At 59.1% G+C, this 21,503-nt stretch overlaps 3 protein-coding genes across 3 annotated transcripts; 1 reads left to right on the forward strand and 2 right to left on the reverse strand.

Annotated features, from left to right (window-relative positions):
- The first annotated feature begins 1,619 nt into the window (after nt 1-1,619).
- Nucleotides 1,620-5,615, forward strand: NKIRAS2 (NFKB inhibitor interacting Ras like 2). The gene is made up of 4 exons (XM_075561829.1): nt 1,620-1,739; nt 2,644-2,751; nt 3,171-3,412; nt 4,042-5,615. The coding sequence occupies exons 2-4, from the start codon at nt 2,658-2,660 to the stop codon at nt 4,279-4,281; spliced, it is 576 nt and encodes a 191-aa protein (XP_075417944.1). The 5' UTR covers nt 1,620-1,739; nt 2,644-2,657; the 3' UTR covers nt 4,282-5,615.
- Nucleotides 5,557-14,349, reverse strand: ZNF385C (zinc finger protein 385C). The gene is made up of 8 exons (XM_075559666.1): nt 14,344-14,349; nt 13,129-13,431; nt 11,126-11,236; nt 9,609-9,774; nt 8,395-8,679; nt 7,741-7,943; nt 7,349-7,459; nt 5,557-7,038 (listed from the first exon to the last, which is right to left on the reverse strand). The coding sequence occupies exons 1-8, from the start codon at nt 14,347-14,349 to the stop codon at nt 6,817-6,819; spliced, it is 1,407 nt and encodes a 468-aa protein (XP_075415781.1). The 3' UTR covers nt 5,557-6,816.
- C10H17orf113 (chromosome 10 C17orf113 homolog) lies at nt 13,364-21,166 on the reverse strand. Its single transcript, XM_075561828.1, has 3 exons — nt 20,879-21,166; nt 17,458-18,175; nt 13,364-16,315 (listed from the first exon to the last, which is right to left on the reverse strand). The coding sequence occupies exons 2-3, from the start codon at nt 17,998-18,000 to the stop codon at nt 14,822-14,824; spliced, it is 2,037 nt and encodes a 678-aa protein (XP_075417943.1). The 5' UTR covers nt 18,001-18,175; nt 20,879-21,166; the 3' UTR covers nt 13,364-14,821.
- Nucleotides 21,167-21,503: the final 337 nt, after the last annotated feature.

The raw sequence follows: 21,503 nt of genomic DNA on the forward strand, positions 1-21,503 counted from the left end.
ATTTTCAGCTACCTCCGTTGCATGGGGAAGCTAGCTACAGCAGAAGGCAGAGCTGATGCCTTGGGCTATGATGTGGCTGCAGAAAGTTGACCGTACTATGGATGGCCAGAACACACCAACCTGTCTTGGAAGAAGTGTAGGCAGGAGGCTCCTTAGAAGGGAGAATGGCGACTTGGTCTGAAATATCGTGGACGTGTTATCAGGAAGGGCCCGTTCTTAGAAGAGGCCATCATGTTTGGTAGACTCAGAGGGTCAGTAAAAAGAGAAGACCCTCAGAGGGATGGATCGACATGGTGGGTGGCAACGACTGAGGCCGTACAGGACTGGGCACTGCCCTCCTGGTGTACATGGGTCCTTGTGAGTTGGAACTGACTTGATACGACGTAACAACTCATCACAAACTGAACCCAAGTACTTTCAGTTCCAGAAAATACTGTGACTCTTGCCAGATGTCCTCTACCCCAGAACATCTTTCCCCTTCAGACCACCATCTCCGGGAAGTTCTTCAGACCTATAGCCCCCCAGATAGATGCCTGTAGGCTGTGCTCAGATTAAAAAAGCAACAGCCGCAGCAGCAGCAGCAGCAGCGGTGAATCCACTGTCATTGAGTCAATTCTTACCCATAGAGCTGTAGATCAGGGTAGGGCTGCCCCAGGGGGTTTTCAAAGGTGCCGATTTTGATGGAAACCGACTATCACGTCTTTACCCTGCAGAACGGCTGGTGGGTTTCAGCCGCCCACCTTTGGGGCCGCAGCAGGGTGTTGAGTTCTTGAATCACTGAGCAGTAAGGTCCTCGTGCACGTCTGTGTACTACTGACCATGCTGCATTGTTAATTGTTGGTTTGCATGTCTAGCTCTTATAAATAACAAACAAAACCAAACCCAGTGCCATGGAGTCGATTCCAGCTCAAAGCAGCACCAAGATCCCAAGATAGTCTCATCTCTCCCCCCACCCTGTGGCCTCCCCCTCCCCCAGGAGCAGCTGGTGGATTTGTACCACGTGGTCAGCAGCTCAATGCTTAAGCACAGCACCATTCGTGCTTCTTTGCCCAGCTCTGTTTTTGAATTTAATCATTTTATTGGGGGCTCGCACAACTCATCATAATCCATCCATCCATCCATCCATTGTGTCAAGCACATTTGTTGCCCTCATCATTCTCAAAACCTTTGCTTTCTGCTTGATTTTGCCCAGCTCTTCTATCAAAGTGAAATTCTAGCGGTGGGCACAGCTACTGCATCTGATTAAATGGTCCACTTCCGCCGGCACACAGACCTGCACCTGCCACAGCATAACTTAGAAAACGCTTCATAAATCACTGCGTAAACGAAGGCTTACGGTGACATGGCAGCTTTTAGAGAACATCTGGACCTCGGGGACACCCCACAAGCCTACGCTCTTGTGGGACAACGGGTCTGAAGAACTTCCCGGAGGTGGGCATGTCTTTGGGAAAGATGTTCTGGGGCAGAGGGAATCTGGCCAGGGTAGGAACTCCCGCACGGCCCCAGGTCAGGTGCGGAGCGTCGGTTCCCCCGCCGGCCTCTGGGGGCGCTGCGCAGCCGCCGCCCGCTCCCCGCCGCGCGAGTTCGTCTTGACGGCAGGAAGCTGGGGCGTGGGGCGGGGCCAGGCGGAACCTGGACGGGCCCGGGAGCAAGAGGGGTGTCGGTGCCGAGCTGCTGCCCCCCGCCTGGTCCCGGTGCACCTCCAGGGGCCTGGCTGGGGTGCTGCAAGGCCCGGGGAGGTACGACCCCATTCCGAGCTGGGAATTGGCTTCTGATTCCCTCGGGAGTTAACCCTGGCGGGGGAACAATCTGGCAGAACTCTTGGGGTATCCCCTAATCGGGGCGTGGGGGGCTCTCCATATGGGGCTGATGCTGGGGCCAGTCTCTGCCAGGAGCTTTCTGTGGAGAGGTGTCTGTATTTCTCCCGTGGGGAGCCTTTGGCGGCCGTCGGCAGGTCCGTGCCCACGGCCTCTTCTGGAAGGAATTTCTGTGCCTGGCTTTCTCGCGGGGAGCGATCCGCCCGAGGACTTTTATATTATCTCACTAGAGCAAAGGGCTTTTGGAAGCCCCTTTTCCGGATTCCGTCACTTCTTTTCCTCCACTTTCTTGGTAGCTATATGTTCTTCATCATACCCATGAACTTGACTGGGGCTTAGAGGAAGCTCAATGTTCTTATGTGAAGCGTACAGGAAAGTGCGGGATCCTCCGATTTGTTCAGTCTCCCCAAGGACCTGGTGGATTAAGGCAGCTCCACAAAAGCAGGATTCCTGTTTATTTCACCATCAGCTTGTGGTTAGAAGGTGGAAACTGAGCTAGAGAAGAGGGACGACATTAACTAGCCCTCCCCACATGAAGGCGCTGGGCGGGTGGTTCAATCAGTGACTCCTCCCCTTTGAAAATACATCCTTCCTTGAGCACCTGCGCTAGAGCAAGGCCTAGGCTGCGTGCTGTTTGAGCACAGCAAAGATGACAAAAATACAGCTCACTGGCTAAGTCAACCGGTTCCAAATTCCCGATTTGAGGATTTGCCTCGAGGAGAGTGCAGAAACCCTGGAATTCAGGCTCTCAGTGAGGAGCAGTCTGCCCTCTTTTTGACCCTCTCTTTCCTCACCTCTCGTCCTCCCTGTACTTCTGTTTCCCAAGGTCAAGGGCTAGCTATGGGGAAGAGCTGCAAGGTGGTAGTCTGTGGCCAGGCATCAGTGGGCAAGACTTCAATCCTGGAGCAGCTCCTCTATGGAAACCATGTGGTCGGTGAGTGCTGGTAGAAGCCATGGAAGGAAAAGGACCCCCCCCCCCCACACACACACACCTGCAAAGGCTGGAAGCTGCTCCTGGTGGCTTTGCAACTTGAAGAGTTAAATGTCTGGTACAATCCCCAACTCTACAGCAATGAAGGGAGGGGGAACTTCACCACTAACCCAGAGGGTGGAGGCTCAGCCAAGCCAGAGGAGGAAAGGCCCCCCAGCCACCTCTTGATTAGCATTGCGTTAGCATGAGATTGACATCCTTTCCTAAAATCGCTCCAGCTGTACCAGATTCTGGCTCTGGCCTCCTGCCTGCATTTCCCCACCCCCCACAGTCTGACCTGGTCAACTTGTGGGAATGGACCCAGTCACTCCTGTTTCCCAGCCCCCTGCCCCCTCCTCCTCATTTCCCGCCCCCCCCCCCAGGTTCTGAGATGATTGAGACCCAGGAGGACATCTACGTGGGCTCCATTGAAACGGACCGAGGTGTACGGGAGCAGGTTCGGTTCTATGACACCCGGGGGCTCCGAGACGGGGCCGAGCTGCCCCGGCACTGCTTCTCCTGCACTGATGGCTACGTCCTGGTCTACAGCACAGACAGCCGCGAGTCCTTTCAGCGCGTGGAGCTGCTCAAGAAAGAGATCGACAAATCCAAGGACAAGAAGGAGGTGTGTGGCTGGAGCGTGGGCTCTGTCCTGGCTCTGGGATGCCTGACTCCAGTCCCTGACTCATTTGCCTGGAGGACGGATGGGAGAGAGCAGCAGTGGGCAGGGCCCATGGTGGGGGACAGAGATGGTCTTCACTCCTAGAGCTGGCTACATTGTGGAGCAGCTTAGCCAAAGAGGTATCCCCTCCACTTAAGAGGCCCCTGACCTAAGACACGAGGCTCCAAAAGTCTCCTTTCAAAAAAGTGTCACGCTCTTACCTGTGACGGTTTGTTCTTCTGTTCTACAAAATCCCCCTTTACGCTGCAGACATTCTGGGAGTGCTTACAGCAGTTTAGTGAGCCACTAAGCAATTGCAGGTAGTGAGCAAGCCTGGGTGATACAGGGCTTGAAGTGGGAATTCCCGGAGGGAGTCTTGGAGGCCAGAATTTGAAAAGAGTAGGGAGGAAAAAAAAAAAAAAACATTTCCCTCCTGGTGGCAGACCCCTGGCTTTGAGTCCGGCCGGAATCAGGCACCTGCCTTTGAAACTTTCCTTCTAGAACCCCCAGGGGCTAAGCAGCCCCACCCCTCACTCCCGAGGTCGTTGCTGTGTAATATGTACCCACAGATCTGAATGGCCCTTCTCCCCCAGGTCACCATCGTGGTTCTGGGCAACAAGTGCGACCTGCAGGAGCAGCGGCGGGTGGATCCAGATGTGGCTCAGCACTGGGCCAAGTCAGAGAAGGTGAAGCTGTGGGAGGTATCGGTGGCCGACCGCCGCTCCCTCCTGGAACCCTTTGTCTACCTGGCCAGCAGGATGACCCAGCCCCAGAGCAAGTCCGCCTTCCCACTCAGCCGCAAGAACAAGGGCAGTGGCTCCCTGGATGGCTGAAGAGCTGCCACCTTGTCACCACCTTTCCAGCCCCCCTACCCTGCTTAGCAAGGGCTTCTTCCCCAAGTCAGCAGGGCAGCTCCCAACTGGACCAGGGTCTCGGGAAGTGGAAGTAATGTAGATTAAACATACACACACACACACACATTTCCCAGCCAATGCACATGTTCATCATATCTGGCCCACTGACCTGGGGCAGCTGTAGGTTAGTACTCCTCTTTCCTCTCCCAGGCAGAAGCAAAGCAACTCTTCAGAAGTGCTCGGTCCAGGCTCTTTCCTATTGCAGGGTCCCCAACCCCAAGACTTCCCAGTCAGCAACACACAGTGTCACAGCCCCAGCCTAGACTCTCGGAAAATGGTCTGGGCATTATGGATGTGCACGTGTGCCCGTGTGCATGGGCATTAGGGAGCGCCACTTCATCGGCCACCCTGACTCTTGTCCTGGCCTCCAGGGAAGTGTTTTAACTCCTCCCTCCCGGGTGTGGTTTCTCTTTCTCTTCCTGCTCAGGAAGCAGAAGGGCCCCCCCCCCCGTGGGCTGAGGTGGGCCGGAATGATGACTGCTGGAGTCTCCAACCGGCTTGGGGACCTAGGAAGGCCTCTCCCCTTTCTGGGATTCATCTTCTCATCTTTCAGGTGCTGGGAATGGACTCGATGATCTCTCAGATCCTTTCCAGCTCTTTGATTTTTATACTGCCCTTGGCTTGGGGCCATCTGTGACTGTACCCCTTGATTCTCCTTCTCCAAGGTGCTATGCCTACCAGCCAGCGAGGCTGGGACACTCCTCTCCCTCCAGCCACCAGGGGGCAGGAGTGCACTATCCGCCCTCAGTTCCCACTGTGGACACTCAGTGCCCAACAAGCCTGCCAGTGGGGGCTGGCCCTTAACCCCTTCTTCCTGTGGTGGTTTTAAGCTACTGACTAGACATCTATTTATCATTTTCTTGTATTTATATGCCTGCTGCCAGGGTGAAGGGTGGGCAAGGTGCTTCTCTGGCCCTCCCTTCGTACCTCAGATGCCTGAACAGAACCAGGCCAACCACCTGCAGCTCCCCTGGGAGCTGACTGGCTGCCTGCCAGGGCTCTAAAGACCTGTGAGCTTATAACCTCCAGCGTCCTGTGCCTCGGTCCTAACTGCCATCGTGCACCCCCAGCAGAGGTGTGACATGAGCCTGGCCACCTCCAGTACACGCTCCTTCTCCCCCCGAACAGCAGAGCTGGGCAGCGACCAGTGACTTTGGGCCTGACAAGCAGAGGCAGGACACAGAGGCTCCAGCTTAAGGTTCATTTATTGATGGATTGGACACAATAAAACCACAACTGCTTGTTATCAAAAAGTCTCCCTTCCCTCCCCCGTGATTTCCCTATTAGGGGAGCTTTCAAAAAAGAAAAAGAGGTGGGTGCTGGCAGAGTCCCTGTCGGGTGAGGAGGTCACTGACAGCTTGCAGATGGGTCTTGAGAGACTATGGAACTGGGTCCCAACACTCAACTTCACAGTGGGGGGCTGGGGGCTGAGTTCAGTGCTGGGACCAGCTGGGGGTGAGGAGCTGCAGGGCAGAGCAAGGCTTGCTTCATGGGGAACCCTGGTGGTGGTGAGTCGCGCTGCTAATGGCAAGGTCAGCAGTTGAAACCCACCAGCACTCCTTGGGCAAAAGTGGGGAGGCTGTCAACTCCAGCAGAGATTTCACGTCTCAGGAACTCCGGGGAGCAGTCCTACCCTGCCCTGTAGGGTCTCTGAGTCTGAATTAACTCCATAGCAAGTGGGGTTTTTTTTTTTTGGAGGAGTGTATGTGTTTCCTGGGTCCCACCCCCTACACATCCCATAAAAGCTGGGGTTCAGGGGAATCCGTGAGAAGTTGGGGAGAGCTTTAGTGGGATTGAACACTTCCTCTATTAAAACTGGGCCCAACCAAAACATCACTTTCACCTCCTGCCCTAACCCTTCATTAAACAACCCTGGCCCCTCTGTCCCCTTAGCAATGCTTGGCCAGAGGCTCCCAAGTCAGGTCAAAACCCCTCCACGCCCCCTTGACACACATCCTGTTACCAGGCCCCTTATTCAGATACCCTTGAACTATTCCCTCCAGCTAGAGACCCCCCCATCCCACATCTCCAGTAATTCTCCATAGATGGGGGAGGGTCTCCTCCCCAGCGGGGAGTGGAGGTCTCAGCCAACCCCAGCTAGGAGAGAGAGGCACACGGGTTAAGGGTTTCACTGAGCACCAAGGAGCGGGAGGCTGGAATTTGCATAGATCTCTGGGATTTCTCGGTCAGCTTCCCTGCTGGGCCTGCAGGGGACTTGGGACTAGCTGGGGGAGGGCAGCGGAGATCCTGGAATGGGTCCCCAGTCCAGACAGGAAGTGAGGGGCTGCTGCCCTTCCGATTAACCCAGCCCTGTGTTGGTGGGCAGAACCCCTCGGCTGTGAATGTAGAAAATTAAAGCCGCGGGGAGGGGAGAGGAAGGGGGGGCAGAAAGAGGAAGAGGCGGGGCCACAGCTTCTGAAAAGTCAGCCCCGACTTCCTCAGGAGTCCCCTTTGCTAATAGGGGGCAAAGACGATGGGTCCCGTGGCGGGGCGGAGGGCTCCCGCGGGGCTGCGAAAGAGAGCGGGGCCCAGGATGGGAGCGGGGAAGAGGGTGGGGGCCGGCCGAAGGGCCAGTGGGCCCGGCAGGGCGCAGATGGCCGCCGTGGTGGGGAGCGGGCTGGGCAGGAAGCGGGCTGCCAGCGTCTTGGTGAGCTGCTTCTGCAAGGCCAGTTTTGACTACAAAGGAGGGAGAGAGGCACGGTCCCTGATCCCAGAGGCCCCGCCCCCCCGGAGTGCAGCCGCCCGGATAGAAGTGCCCTTTCCCCTGGCAAACCTAAATCCTCCCTCCCACCCCCATTCCAAAGGGCCTTCTCCCCCACCTGTCTTCCTGCCCGGAGGGAGGGGTAGACGCGGGCTCCCGGAGGTGTCCGCCCACCCCGCCTGCTCCCCGGAAATTCCTGCGGGCGGATCGCGAAGGAGCCGGCTCCTGCCCGCCCCCTCTGTGAGCCTTTGGGGCGCGGGGGGTGGGGGTGGCAGAGACAGCTACCTTGAGGATGCTCCCAGCCAGCGCTGCGTGCTTCTGCAGCTTGCCCTGCGGGCTGGAGGGCTTGGGGGGCTTCCCGGCCAGGCGGTCGCGGTGCCTCCTGCTGCTCAGGTGCTGACGGACAGACCAGACAACACAGGCGGACTGGGAAGATGTGGCTGCCCAAGGACCCCAGCCTAGCCTACCATTCCTCCCTCTGCCCATAATTCACACCCCCAACACACTTTCGGGGGCTTATGGGGGGAGGGGAGGAACCCTGGGAGGGATACTCGGCCTGGGCCCTCCGGGAGCCCTCACGCCGCCCTCCAGGACCGGCCTGCGCTGCTCGCCCCGCCCCGCGCTGGCCCTTCGCCCCGCCCCGCCCCTTCCCCGGTCGCCTCGCCCCCTTCTCCCACCTGCTTGAGCTGGGTCTCCGAGTTGACCTGCAGCTGGCAGAGAGCACAGTGGAAACGGGGGCTGGGGCACCGCCGCGCCCCCCGGGCCGCTGTCACTCGCTTGGCTTTGTGGCCAACCCCTCCTCCTCCTCGGGGCCCCGAGCGGCCCCGGCCCTTTCGGGGAGCCCCTCGCTGCCCTTCCACCATCCACCGGTGCTTAGCTCCTGCGGGGAGAGAAGCCAAGCTGTCAGCACCCTTGGGGGCGGGGTGGGGGGTGGGGAGTGAGGGCCGAGGAGACCTCCAAAGGAGGGAAGGGGTTTCTCCCCTCTCCTCTCTGTCAGGCAGCTGCCCGGGAAGGCCTTCCCCTGAGTCCAGGCCAACCTCCCTTCCCTCCACCCCATTCCTCTTGTCTGCTTCCCACCCAAGGGGATCTGGAGGCACAGGACTCCTGCCCCTGGGAGGATTGGGGCCTTCAGTTCTTGCTGCGGCTCCCCCACCCCTTCTCTTCCCAGTTCCCCTCCCTAGGGATTACTGGGCAGAGCCTGGAATGCCCACCCAGGAACAGCTGAGTGAAACACCCAGGCACTCAGCTGCCCACCCACCCCTGATAGGGGCCAGCATCTCTATCTCTCCCCCCCCCCATCCACCCAATTCCAGCTGTTGGCTGTCAGGCACCTGTGTTGTGAGCCTGCAGCTGGGAGGCGGAGTTCACAGTCACCTTACACGTGGGGCAATAGAGACGCCCCTTCTCTGTCCTGCCCTCCCCGCTCATGCTGCTCCCCACTGCAGCAGTGGCTGGTTCGGGCCCAGGTGCCTCCCGTCCAGGCTCTGGGGAGGAGGGTGGGCAGGAGGAAGAAGAGGGAGAGGAAGCGGTGTCCAAGAGGTCCGAGTGGGCCGGCTCCCTGGGCGTGGGGTCTGGAGTCAGTGGTGGCTGGTGTGGGGGACCCGGAGGAGGGGCTGCTGGGAGAGGGGAGACACTGGGTCAGCGCACAGGGCCCCAACAATGCGGGTGGCGTGGTCATCAAAGGCTCCCTGGTGTTGGAATGGCCTGTGTGGAATGCCCCATCCACCAACTCAGGGGGCAGACGTGGGCATCAGTTTCCCCATCTGAAATCCTAATAATGAACGGGTGGTCTCCTAAAGCCCCAGGAGCTCTGACATTCCACAATGACTTACAAATGGCTCAATACACGGAAATGACCCCAAAGATGTGTTCTAGCCTAGGCTGTTCACGGTACAGCCCGGTCCACACCCACATGCGATGATGGGGGCTAGGGACTGTTTGTTGACAGCAGCGGAAACCCCGTGACGGAATGGCTGCAAACTGCAGAGTCAACCATTGGAAAGCAGCAGACACTCTGAGGGAGCGAGATGAGGCTTGGAAACTCACAGGGGGTAGTTCTACCCTGCCCTCCCGGGCGGCTATGAGTTGGCACGGATCGATGGCAGTGAGTATCACCAGGAGTCTAGGCGGGCATCGTGGTGTGCTCATGCAATGGAATAGCACAGTAGTAAAAACACCCTAGATGCACCCTAGACGCACGCAACAGCATGGAGGAACCTCGGTGATGTGCGAAAGCGGCTGACACGCAACCTCACGTACAGTGCGATACACCAAGAGCAGAGGAGGGGAGCTTTGCTGAGAAAAGTCAGAGTGTGGTTACTCTGGGGGTAGCGGTGCTGGGAAGGACGCCCAACGGGGGCTCTGGGCTGGTGGTTCCAGGCTCTTTCTTGATCTGGGTATGTCCCTCCTGGGCGCCTTTCCCATTGGTAGACATTGGGGGGGGTGTTGGAATACAGCCCAAGCGAGATCCAGGGGCCGAATTCTCCACCCCTCCTTGGAAACCGGATTTGGAGACGAAGAGCGTGGAGAAGAGTACAGAACTGACCTGTGCTCTGCGGCTCTCCAGGGGCTCCACTGACCGGAGTCGGGGTCGGGGACACCAGCGCCCCATCTCGGGCCAGGGTTTGTGGTTTCTGCTTGCTCTTGGCGGCCTCCACAGCCTTGACTTTTCTGGCATGTTTGTGGCCTTTATAATGTGCTTCAGCCTGGTTCTGGGGGGGGGAAGGGGGAAGGAAGGACACAGTGTCACCATTCACTCCCTGCGTCCACCTGCCTCATCCATGTGCCAGCTCTGGCCACAGGCAAGGAAGGAGGGAGGCGGGGCTCGGAGCACCCAGTAGGGGGAGGGAGGGAGGGGGTGGTCTGGGGTGGCCAGGGTCCCGACAGCAGCATGCTCAGAGGCCAAGAGAGGCCTTCACATCCTTGCCTTCACAGTCTCACCCGACCACTTAGCTGCTGTGCACCTTTGGACAGGTCAGCTCCCCTCTCTGAGCTTCAGTTTCCTTACCTGGACACTCGGTGATGACAAGACCTGCCACACAGACTTGGGGGCCTTCACTTGGGACATGAAGGACAAGTGCCCAGGATATGACAGTTGGTGCTCAATCAGTGTGAATGGCCAGGCTTAAAGGTGCGCATATGGAAAAAACAGTGGTCTCTATACTCTGGGCTGCCGGGATCCCCCCAAAGCATCCCTCCGTTCATGTTCCCAACAGGTAGCTTTTGCTGTTTGCCAGGGAGCCAGCACGACACAGCGCCTCCCTGTGAGCCCTCTCGCTCTGTCCCTCTAACTCCTGTGACCTCACAGCCTGGCAGGGACCCCCACATCTGGCCTGTCATGCCCTTCCTCCATCAACCAAGAAAGGTCCCTGCTGGCTGCTTCCCAGCCTCCCTCCCTCACCCATCGAGCAGACCCCACCCTGCAGACCCTTCCTCGGGTCCTTTTGACCATAGCAGGCCTGTGGAGAGAGTCTCCCCAAGCCCCCAGAGTTGCCTGCAAAAGGAAACCTTCCCCTGGAGGCTGGCTTGGGCTACTCCGGCGCCTGCCCATGGCAGGGAGACCTTGGGTCTGGGCTCAACCTCCGGCTCTGCTGCTCACCGGCCAGAAGCAAGTCACTGAAGTTTGCTCTCCTTCCGCTTCTTTAACTGACACCACCCCCATCGGGCTCACAGGTGGGTGGTGGGAACGAATCAAGTGAAGGGACCCATATACAGTCTATACATGCAAATGTGCTTGGAGAACTCTCTGGCATGAGTTGTCTCGTGAGCGGAAGTCTGAGAGCAGAAGCCAGAGTGGGGGAAGTGGTCTCCTGTTCTGCGGAGGGAACCAGAACACGGAGAGGCATGGGTAAGGAAATAGGCGCCCAGGGGAGCAGAGCTGGGCAGCAGGGGCTTGAGGAACTAGATAAAGGGGACAGAGCCGGACAAAGGGATGACTGGTTCAGGGGTCAGGAGCACCTTCCTAGCGACCACCCCCCTCACCCCCTTCCTCCCCACAAGACCGGAAGAACCCAGTCCCCAGCACTTTTCCTGCCCAGACCTGCTTCCACCAGTCCCTCTCACCGCTGAGTTGAACCTCAGGTGACAGATGTTACAGGAAATGAAGAGCTTCTTCTTCAGAGGGGAGGGGACCCCAAACGTGTGGCTGATGACAGCTTTCTGGACCGGGTCCATCTGTGAAGGGGGTGGGGTGGGGATGCACAATAGCTCTGCAGTCTAGTCGGGGAAAGATGGGTCAAATTAAAGATGTTTGAGGCAGGACTGTGGTCAGACTCTAGGAAGAACTGTCTTCTGGTGAGTGGGAGACACAGAAAAAGACACAGCTGCTTCTCTAGGTGGCTGAAGCTCATTATCTCAGGCTGGGCTTCTGCTTGGAGGCAGAGGGATGGTCAGGGTGACCTCCAGGATCTAGTGGGCCTGGTGGTCACCTGGGCATCTCTCACTGCCCCTCGGGGGTCTTCTCCCCCCACCCTCAGTCACAAGAATCACAACTATTGGGACCAAGAATTGAGAGAGTCAAAGGACCTCCTCTTTGTTGGAAAAAGTCCCATCTGGGCTGTGGTCAGGGAGCCAGGGCCAGTGACAGGGAGGCAGGGCCAGTGATTTCTATCAGCTTCTCTGGGGAGAGAAAGCCGTGGCCAAGGCTTCCAGGAGTAGTGGGCTCATTCCTTCAAAAGGTTAATTTGTGGGGCTCTTTGCCTTTCTTCGTTGTGGTTTTCATCTGGCAACTGGAACCCCCTTTCTCAGAGACCTGGGTTGTTGGGTGACCAGCCGAAAGCATCTAAGCTTATCAAGATGAACAGTCGGAGAGGAACGTGGCTCTGGTAACTTCTCTGGGCAGAGAAAAAGTGCTAATCCTCACAGCACTTGGGCTGGGGGTGAGGGAGGGGTGAGAATGGGGGCCGGTCCCAGCACTTCAGGACCATAGTCCTTGAGGGACCATGCCCTGGAATGATGGCCTTCCCCAAATGTCCTGGGCCAGGAAAGAGCCTCAGGACCCCAGTATACCCCTGAATGGTGGGGAAGGAGTGACTCCTAGGGGCGACTGAGGCACAAGGTCCGGCCAACTCGTCAGGACAGTGTCAGATCTCTTGATGATTCAATTTGATTTTGTTTAATTAAAACAAAAGAGGGGGAAAATAAAATAACAAAAGAGGGGGAGAGGATATTCCCCATACCTTGTACTCACTGCCCTTGCCATTCACACCCACACGCCCAGGGAAATGCACAGACTGGTATCCGGGCACGCACAGGCAGTTACAAACCACAGACACACAGAGAATGAGACACACATTCCTGCCATACAAGGGTGGCACACACCACAGGGGTCTCACAATCCCACCCCACACTCCCCCCGAAAACACGCCCAAAACAAAGAAATACAAATCCCACTCACTGCTCTCCCACCATCAATTCTGACTCATAGTGACCCTGTGAAACAGAGCTGAATTGCCCCGCTGGGTTTCCGAGATGTTTACATCTTGATGGGAGCAGACAGCCTCATCTTTCCCCTGAAGAGTGACTGGTGGGTCCGAACCACTGACCTTGTGGTTAGCAGCCCAATGTGTAACTCACTACACCAGCAATGCTCCTGCTGGTCCCTTCCCAAGCCACAAAAAAGCACACTGAGGTCAGACACCAAACCTGAACACAGCACACCCACAAGACCACAAAGCCCTGAGATACACAGGCACACAAGAATTGTTTATGTACACACACACACACACATACACAAATAACAAAGACCTGCGCAGACACAAACTAAGACTGCAAAGCACACCCAAACTGCACAAGACACACAGCGGTCACAAACACTCAATGAAACTAGAGGCGACAGGCCGCACAGGGCCAGCAGCTGTGGCCGCAGGAGTGCTACCATATTTGTTCTCTAGCTTAGGGAAGAGAGAGGGGCCAGGGGTCCCTGTTTGGGGAGTACCTAAGCCCTTGGGGGGATGCTGGGGAACGGGCTCCTAGGGAGGTCAGCTGCCTGGAGCCAGCTTCTCTGAGCCCACTTGCCCAGCCCACCCCCCTTTGGCTGCAGGCCCCCCCAGGCACAGAGCCCATACCGTGCTGAAGTTGGGGAAGAGACTGAGCGGGGTGGCGCCATTGAAGTGGAAGGCGAGCAAGTGCTTGAAGTCCAGCGGGGGCTGCAGAGGCCTGGCAGGCAGGGGCAGGGAGGCCAGCAGGGGGCTGAGGGCGCTGGAGGCGGGGCCTGCAGCAGGAGGAAGAAGGGCAGGGTCTGAAGTGGGGAGCCGCCTGGCCTTCCAGCCACCTTGGATGGGCTGCCTGGAAGGAGAGCCAGGGGAGAAAGGCCCATCTCTTCCTAGGGAAGGTGCCCAAATGAGCCCAGGGCTCCTGGGTCTTGTCGTCTGTTACCATGCTTCTTCCCCACATAGCAGCAGCCCAGGTGGCCTAGGGGTTATGCATTGGGCTGCTAATCACAAGGTCACTCGTTTGAAACCACCAGCTGCTCTGGATGAGAAAGATGGGGCTGTCTGCTCCCAGGAGTGCCAGTCTCAGAGACTCACAGGGACAGTTCTACCCTGTCCTCTATGGTCACTACAAGTCGGCATCGACTTGATGGCAATAGGTTGAGTTTTGGGGGGGGGTTTCTTCCCCATCGGTGGGCAACAGAAAATGAGCCTCCCAGGGGGGAATCCAGCCACAGAACAGGGTGGGGCCCCAACACACACACACACATGGAGGATGCAAGATGTGCTGGGGTTCCACTTTATTGTGTACGAAACCACACCCGGGGTGCTGGGGACAGGCTAGGGCCCTCCCTTGTCACCCTCTGTCCCTCTCCTCTTCCCCACTCCATTCACAGCCGGGCTGACAGGAGCCAGTTGCAAGACTGTGGGGGTCCTGAAGAAGCGTGTTCCCCAGCTCTGGTTGGACCCCACTGTTTTCCCCCAGGAGGCAAAAACCCGTCCAAAGGCCCAGCGTCAGTCCTCATGGGCAGCAGGACAGCGCTGTGGTCCGGGTGTCTTTGGTCTGAAAGGCAAGGGCAAGGGAGGGCTAGGAAGTCTGAAGACAACTAGACTTTGAGGGAGGGGAAAAAAAAGGTTTTTAGAAGGAAATTCAGTCCATTTTGGATTTCCTTAGATCCTGTCATTTCCAAACCTAGGAAAGTCCTTTTGGGTTTATAGGTGTTAACACTATGAGAGGCATGAGATTTATTTTGCATTTATATCTTGATGTTCATATACACAGTCAAGTCCAGGAAAGCCCTCAGGTGGCCTACTGGGGCAGGGGGTGGGGCCTCCTGCCCCACCCCCCACCCCCATAGCTGTGCCCTGGAGCACAGAGGGGGTGCTGTGCTGTGTCTCCCGGTCCCCAGCCCCATCTGCAGAGATACTGCCAGGAGCAGACCATCCACAAGCGCAGAGGGACCCCTCTTTCCTTCCCTTCAATTCCCCCTTCCCCTCCCCAAGAATTAGTCTTTCTCCTAGCCAAGACCAAACTCTTCTAGTACCAATACTTGGACCAAGACCAGGAGAAACTCTGTAGAACACAGGAGCCGTGGAGGGGCCCGGCTCCGGGGGCCCAGCACCTCTGCCCACTTGCCCAGGTTCCTGCTCACAGGCCACAAGACCGACTGGTGAGAAGCAATCAGCGTGGACAGTGGACGGAGGCCACACTCCTCGGGCTGGCTAGTGAGTAGGTCAGCTGCGGAGCTGCTCCACGGTCAGGGGGTGGCTCAGCCCAGAGGGTGCCCGGGCCCCTGCCTGGCTGGGTGGAGAAAAGGGGTGGTCCCCCTCACGTGAGCTGCGTGAGGCCCTCCCCCCATCCGCTCTCCAGGAACTCCACGGCCAGCGCAAAATCAAACTCGTGCAGCGGCGGCCCGTCCACGGCGATCTTCACCACGTGGCCGCTGCGGCCCTCCGCGCCCCCAGCCGGCCCCCACCAGCGCAGCTCCCGGCTGCGGCCAACCTTGTCCAGGAGGCCGGCGCCCACGGGCAGCGCCAGGGCGAGCGCGGCGAGTGCGGCGAAGTCGGGGAAGAGCTCGTGCAGCTCCGAGTGCGCGCAGGCCAGCTTGGCGCAGAGCGCGCGCGGCCCCAGCAAGCCCAGGCTGCACACGACGCGCTTGAAGAGTGCGAAGTCGCCGAGCGCGCGCTGGCGCACCACGGCCGGCGCGAAGGCGCGCAGCAGCAGGCGCAGCGCCTCCTCGCCATGCACGCCCAGCTCCTCGGCCGTCTCCGGGTAGCGGCGGGGGTCGAAGATGGTGGCAAAGGCGGCCACAGCATCCAGCGAGGGCCCGGGGTAAGAGTCCCGCAGTCCTGTCCGCATGGAGTCCAGGAGAGCCCACCGCAGCCGCTCCAAGTCCTGGATGGCTGCCTCGGAGTAGCCGGCCAGCTCCACGCCGCGGTAGGTGCAGCGACTGTCCGCCCCATCTTCGTCTTCCTCCTGGGGACCTGAGGTCGCCACTTCCTGGAGGAAGCCCTGGAGGCGGGCCCCGCCGGAGCTGCGCTGCGCTTGGAGCGCGGCAGTGGCTGCCATCACCAGCGGCTGCAGCAGAGCCAAGTCCGGCTCTTCAGGCTGCAAGGCCAGCGCCAGCTTCTGCACGGAGGGCAGCGCGTCCAGCAGCAGGTGGGTGAAGGCCACGAAGGTGAACTGGCGCAGGGCGAGAGCCAGTGGCCCAGCAGTGGGGGAGACCGAGGCTGTGGCCTCCAGGGTGGGCACCAGGTGAGGCCAGGCCTCTGCCACTGCTTCCACTGCAGGCAGCACCAAGGCCCAGGGCACTGGCCTCGGCCCCGCCAAGTCTATCGCTGCGAGGTCTAGTGCCGCCCTGAGCTCGGGCACCATGTGGGCGCTAGGCCCACTGTACAGGCGGAACAGGGCATCTAGGATGCTTTCGTATTCGCCCAGGTATGCAGGGGGCTTGGGGTCTGTCCGGCCTGGGAGGCAATGTAGCTCAGTGAGCAGCGGGCAGGCGGCCTGGAGCTGCAGGCCCATTGTCTCCAGGCGGTCACTAGGGAGGTTGGAGCTGAGCCAGGCCAGGTTGGGTGCGGGTACACCGAAGGCCTGCAGGATGTCCAGGAGCTGGCCGGCGGTGGCCTCACCCTCCTGCAGCTCCACACTGCCCAGAAAGGTGGTGGCAGGCTGGCCATCACAGGGGGACACCGAAGTGGCAAACAGGGCCAGGCTGGAGGACTCCGACCAGTCTCTGGTCTCATCCAGTACCAGCCCCACATAAGGGGATGCCTTCAGGCGCTGACAGTCCTCTGTGTGCAAGACACTGGCAAGGGCCACCTGGGGCAGCGGAGAAGAGAGGGGAGAGAGGGCAGAGTTAGGCTTATCCAGAGAATGGAAGTCAGGTAGGGGAGGTGAGGGTAGGGTGGGACTGGAGGAAGAAGCCCAAGTGGACTTAGGGACCAAGCCCAACTTTACTAACTGCTGCATGATCTTGGGAAAGTCACTTCACCTTTCTGAGCCTTAGTCTCCTGAGCTCTGAAATCAGGCTAATACCTGCCCCAGGCTCCTCACAGGCGTGTGTGGCTCAGGGAGCTTCTCCATGTAAAAGTACGTTAAGAACCCTACCAGGCTCCCAGAAGACTAGCTGTTCATTGTGCGTCTCTCTAACGCCACTGCAGACTGCAGTCAACCCTGTTCTTGGGGTTCAGCTCCGGCTGACACATTCATTCCCATCTCCTGACTACCTAGGCCAGGTCCCGGCTGTGTGCACCTCTGTGGGATCAGATCTGGCCCCTCGTCTCACAGAGCTGGTCCCGAGGGCAGAAGGAACAACTTGCATGCCCCCAGACGGCCACCTGGTGACACCGAGCAGGAGGGAGAAACCACAGGGCGTGCAGCGGGCCCTGGTCATCACAGCACGGTGGCCTCCCTTTTCAGTGGCGGGGTGCCCTTGCATTGATTGCAACTCACAGTGACCCCATGTGACTGAGTCGAACTGCCTCCCACGGTTTTCTGGTATGAATCTTCCTGGCGGTAGGCCACCAGATCTCCCTCCCACAGACACACTTGGTGGGTCGGAGCCACCAACCTGGCCATTAGCAGAGCGCTTAACCGCTGCATCACCAGGACGCCATACAGTTTTGTGATCAGAGTCCCAAATCTAGGTGTTTGGTTTTTTTTGAGACACAATGTCCTGATTTTTCCAGTTGGAAGCTAATTTCCATTGTTAAGCTATAAGAATCACGACGAGTCAGAATCGACTCGATGGCAGGGCGGGCGGAAGGTTCTAGGAGTGGGCCATCCCTGGCCATGAAGGGAGCTGGACCCGGCAGCTAGTAGGCCCTTGGAAGGTGCTGCTGGGTGAGAGTATGAATGAAGTGCCCTGGCCCATGGTGGGCAGCGGGCAGGGCCTGGCCGACTGGGGGCTGTGCCCAGCCAGCGTGGTGAGCTCCCTCCCCGTGCCTTTGGTTGCCACCCACCTGTATGTCCCTCACTCTCCTGGGGCTGTAGTAATCGCTGTGCTCGGTGCCCAGCAGCGCCTGGCACAGATTGAACCTCTGCAGCTCAAGCAGGGCGGAACAGCGGTCATCGGGCACGTCCTCCTTGGCCATGCAGTACACGGTGGTCAACACGGCCATCTTGGAAGGGTCAACTTCCGCCTTGACACCCCGAGAGGTGGGGGTGGGCGCCAGGCCTGGGTAGGCGCCTCCTCCCTCAGCCTGGCCCTCGAAAGGCGGCTGGCCCTGGTTGACTGCCAGTGCCTGGCGATGGGCTCCCGAGGTCACGTGGCGCAGCAGGGCATGCCGCTGGAAGTTGTCGGTGCCCACGGTGAAGGCGTTCTCGGCTTTCCCGTGCTTGTTCCGAACCAGGGCCTGGCGGCACACGAGGCAGAACATCAGCTTCCGCTCGTAGTCAAAGTCCAGCCAGGTGAACTCCTCTTTCCAGTGCTCATTGAAGTAGCGCTTGCATTTCTTGTTGGAGTTCGACGCTTCTCCGGCGGGCTTCTTCCCAGGGGGCACCATTCCTGCTCACTGGGCAGGGTGCCTCCCACCCCCACCCAGATTCTCTCGCCCCCCAGCCTCCCCCACACACACAGCGGCACCTTCCTTGGTCAGGGGACTGGGGGAGGCAGGAGGGAGGGCAGCCCACCAGGCTAACTTATTCAGGAAAGCTTAGTCCTGCTCCACCGGTGGGGGGCTGGAGATGAAAGAGACAAGGAGAGTCGACGTTAGGGGGTCCACTGTGGAGGGGTGACAGGATTCACACTGCCTACAGAGCCCTCCCCAGCTGACTGGACCTCATGAAAGGGGGGGTCGGCTGTGGGGAGTAGGCGTTATCTCAAACTCTATGAAGGCCTGCCCCCCCCCCCTTCTGGACCCTCTCCTACCCACCCCCAGGGGGGCCCTCCTCCTAGCCAGGACCTTGGCTTTGATTGTGATGCAGCTCAGAACTTGGAAACAAACGTCAGAGCGGAGCCAGGCAGCATCAATGGAGCCCCATCTTACCAGGGAGATGATGGGTGACTGGAGCAGGGCTGAGAGTCAGACCTCTTGCCTCTACAGGGCTGCCTGATCCCCCCACCACTATCATATTTGCCATCAGAAAGAAGGTCTCACAGGACCCAGCGGCTTCCTGAGTCTCGGAACAAGAACAGGAACCGATGTTCTAGGGAGCGACCCTCCGTGGACACGCGCACACACACACACCACCGTTCCCATCTTAGTGTGATTCTGGGAGGGTGACCCCAAACTGAGGGCAGCTTGCTGGTCAGTCTTCACTTCCTCCCCCCACCCTCCCCACCCCCACCCCCTGGGCCATTCAAGAGATGGCTAGGTATGCCATTGGCTCAAAGCTGCCACCCCCACCTCCTAATCCCTCTCCAGGGGTCCCCTCTGTGGCCTAATCTAGGGACCCCAGTGGTAACTACTATTTATCTGCAGAGTAGAGACAGCACTAGCACTTGACAGTGACTCCATGAGGGGAGAGGGGGCAGGTCCCTCCTGTAAGTGCTCTGGGAGGGCGGCCCTCTCCCCATTTTGGACAGGAGGAACCCAAGGCTCAGCCATTCCAGCGGTCTTGCTCAACATTCCACAACTGGCCTGTGGCTGTGGCAGAGGGAGAGGCCAAGCCTGCTGACCCTGAGGGCTACCCTGAGACCCTGTGCTCATGGGCCTCCCATTCCCCAAACCTGTCCCCACTCAGTAGCCAGTCCAGCTGTGTCCCGCCTTTGCTGAACCTCTCCCGTGGTGCCCACCAAAGTCTACCTACTGTCCCAGGAGTCAACAAGACTCCCTCTAGCCTCTACGTTCCCCTCCCCCTTGCCTGCTCAGTCAACTCCAAAGGCTTTGTGGCTGCACACACCTGCTCCCACCTCCATCCTGGGTACCTGCCATTCCTGCCCCCTCCTTTTCCCCTGGCTCCCTCCCTCCCCTCCCAGTCCCCTCGTCTCCCACAATTCCTTGGGCATGGCTCGGCTCCTACTAGCCCAACAGGGTGAGTTGCCCGAGTCTCTGCCCATCTCTTCAAAAGCCTCTCGGAAGAAAGGGGAAGGGTCAGAGCTGAAATCCCCGGAAGGGGGGGGGGCAGGTACAGTCCTACCCTGCACTCACAGGCGGGGTCACGTGAGTTAGAATTGACTCCACTACCACAGCACATCATGCCGTGTGTGTTTCAGTGCCGTGTTGTGTCGTGCTGGGGAGGAAGGTGTCAGTGCAGGTGGGTTGGATGACAGAATAAAAGGATGCATGCTCCTGGGCTCACGTGAAAAACTTTGTTTCTGAGACTGTTAGTTCTGTGAGGAAGCAATGACTGCCAGGTACCGTGTGTGTGTGTGTGTGTGTGTGTCGCGGGTGGGAAACAAGGGAAGGAGAGTGGGTCCTCGGGCAGCCTCTTCCCTGTGAGGAAAAGGGCACTGTTTGGCCAGATGGCGGAGAAACCTGTTGCACCTGTTCCCTCGACTCTAAGTGACACTGGGTACTGCCAGCCACATCCTCCTCTTCCTTTTTGAGACCCCGTGTCCCCTGCCTGGCTTTCTCCCTCTCAGCCATGCCTGGGCCTCCAATGCCAACTCCTCTTCCTCTCCTGCTTCCCACCCTCAAAACCGTCCAAGAGCTTCAGAACCATCCGTGCTGGCTACTCTTACACACATCGCACCAGGTCACCCTGGACCAAGCTCCCGGGTACCACCCGGCCACCTTCCTGGTTAACTCAGCTGCTAACCAAAAGGCTGGAAATTCAAGTCCACCCTGAGGTGCCTCAGAAGAAAGTCCTGGTGCTCTGCTTCCCCAAATCAGCCACTGAAAACCTTATGGAGCAGTTTGATCCCCCCCCCCCCAATCAGTTCAATTGTGACCAAGGGTGGCCAGGAGGCTCCCTAGTCACTGGCCTCTCCACACCCTGGCCAGCTAGGTGGGAGCGGTGTAACTTGAGCAGCCTCTGGGACAATTGTGGGCTGGGCTGTGTCTCCTATGCCCACCCAAGCCCATCAACCTCAAATGGAATTTATGTGGTTCCAGGACCCTGTTTCCCCACCTCCTCCCCATTCTCTTTTGGGTCCCTCTAGTCGGGGACCCCACTCGGAAAAGTCCATGTCCAGACTCTAGTAGGGGTGGGGTACCCTCCTCTGGGCAACCGAGGTGAGGTGGGGGCTCCCCTGCTCCCCCACGCTGGTCCTCCCGGCACTGGGACGGGAGGGCTGGGGAACTTCCTCTGGGGGGCGCGTGGTGGAGAAGCCCTGGGATAGGTCCGGCGGAGTCTTGGGGGGGCCTATGCCCTGCCACCCTCTGCCCTCACCTAGGGACCCCCACTCCCGTCTGCCAGCCCCTGCCCAGCAGCTCCGGAAGGGGACGCCCTGCCCGGGCTCCCAGCCCCACCGGCTCCCCCCGTCCCACACACACTCACAGAAACACGGCAGCCACCATCTTGAGTGGTGGACGCTCTGGCCGCAGTCTCCTTGGGCTCTGCGCTGAGCGACAGCAGCCACTAGTGGCAACTGGGGTGAAGAGGCGCCAGCCGCCAGCCAGCCTGGGCTGGGGTCCCGGGCGGGGCGGGGCCGGCAGCACCCCCCTGCTTGGTACCAGCCGCCAGGCAGCCTCCTCTCTCAGTGCCTAGCACTGCCATTTCCCGGGAGTGGGAGGGGAGGGACGGGATGGGAAATCCCACCTTTCTCCCTCCGCCCAAGAGGGGCTCCCTCAGTTCCCTACAAAGTGAGTTGAGATCAGGGAGGGGGCCTCGGGGGTCGGTCGAGGCCGAGGTGGGAAAGGGCGTTTCAGCAGTGGGGCAGAGCTTCCTGGGGAAGGTGGGGGCACCCAGCAAGGGCGCACACAGGGGACTGCCCTGCTCCAGGCTCCTGCCTACACACGTGTGACAGAAAACAGCACCATACAGCCCATCCCGCCCCCAATCTGCACCCCAAAAGGGGCCAGGCAGGGGGTTGGAGAGAGCTCCTCTCTGATGCTACCGACCAGTCAAGTGTCTCCAGCACCCCTCCTCCACGCAGGCCAGGGCCCCCACCCCGTGCCCAGTG

Source organism: Tenrec ecaudatus, chromosome 10 (genome assembly GCF_050624435.1).
Source record: "Tenrec ecaudatus isolate mTenEca1 chromosome 10, mTenEca1.hap1, whole genome shotgun sequence".
Lineage (NCBI taxonomy): Eukaryota > Metazoa > Chordata > Mammalia > Afrosoricida > Tenrecidae > Tenrec > Tenrec ecaudatus.

Coding starts and splice junctions, on each gene's coding strand:
- NKIRAS2 (XM_075561829.1), top strand. CDS start 2,658: ATGGGGAAGAGCTGCAAGGTGGTAGTCTGTGGCCAGGCATCAGTGGGC. Junction 2,752..3,170: donor CTATGGAAACCATGTGGTCG/GTGAGTGCTGGT, acceptor CCCCCCCCCCAG/GTTCTGAGATGATTGAGACC. Junction 3,413..4,041: donor AATCCAAGGACAAGAAGGAG/GTGTGTGGCTGG, acceptor CTTCTCCCCCAG/GTCACCATCGTGGTTCTGGG.
- ZNF385C (XM_075559666.1), bottom strand. Junction 8,680..9,608: donor TGGAGAGCCGCAGAGCACAG/GTCAGTTCTGTA, acceptor CCCCTCTCCCAG/CAGCCCCTCCTCCGGGTCCC. Junction 7,460..7,740: donor CGGAGACCCAGCTCAAGCAG/GTGGGAGAAGGG, acceptor TCTGTCCGTCAG/CACCTGAGCAGCAGGAGGCA.
- C10H17orf113 (XM_075561828.1), bottom strand. CDS start 18,000: ATGGTGCCCCCTGGGAAGAAGCCCGCCGGAGAAGCGTCGAACTCCAAC. Junction 16,316..17,457: donor GGAGAGTGAGGGACATACAG/GTGGGTGGCAAC, acceptor CCGCTGCCCCAG/GTGGCCCTTGCCAGTGTCTT.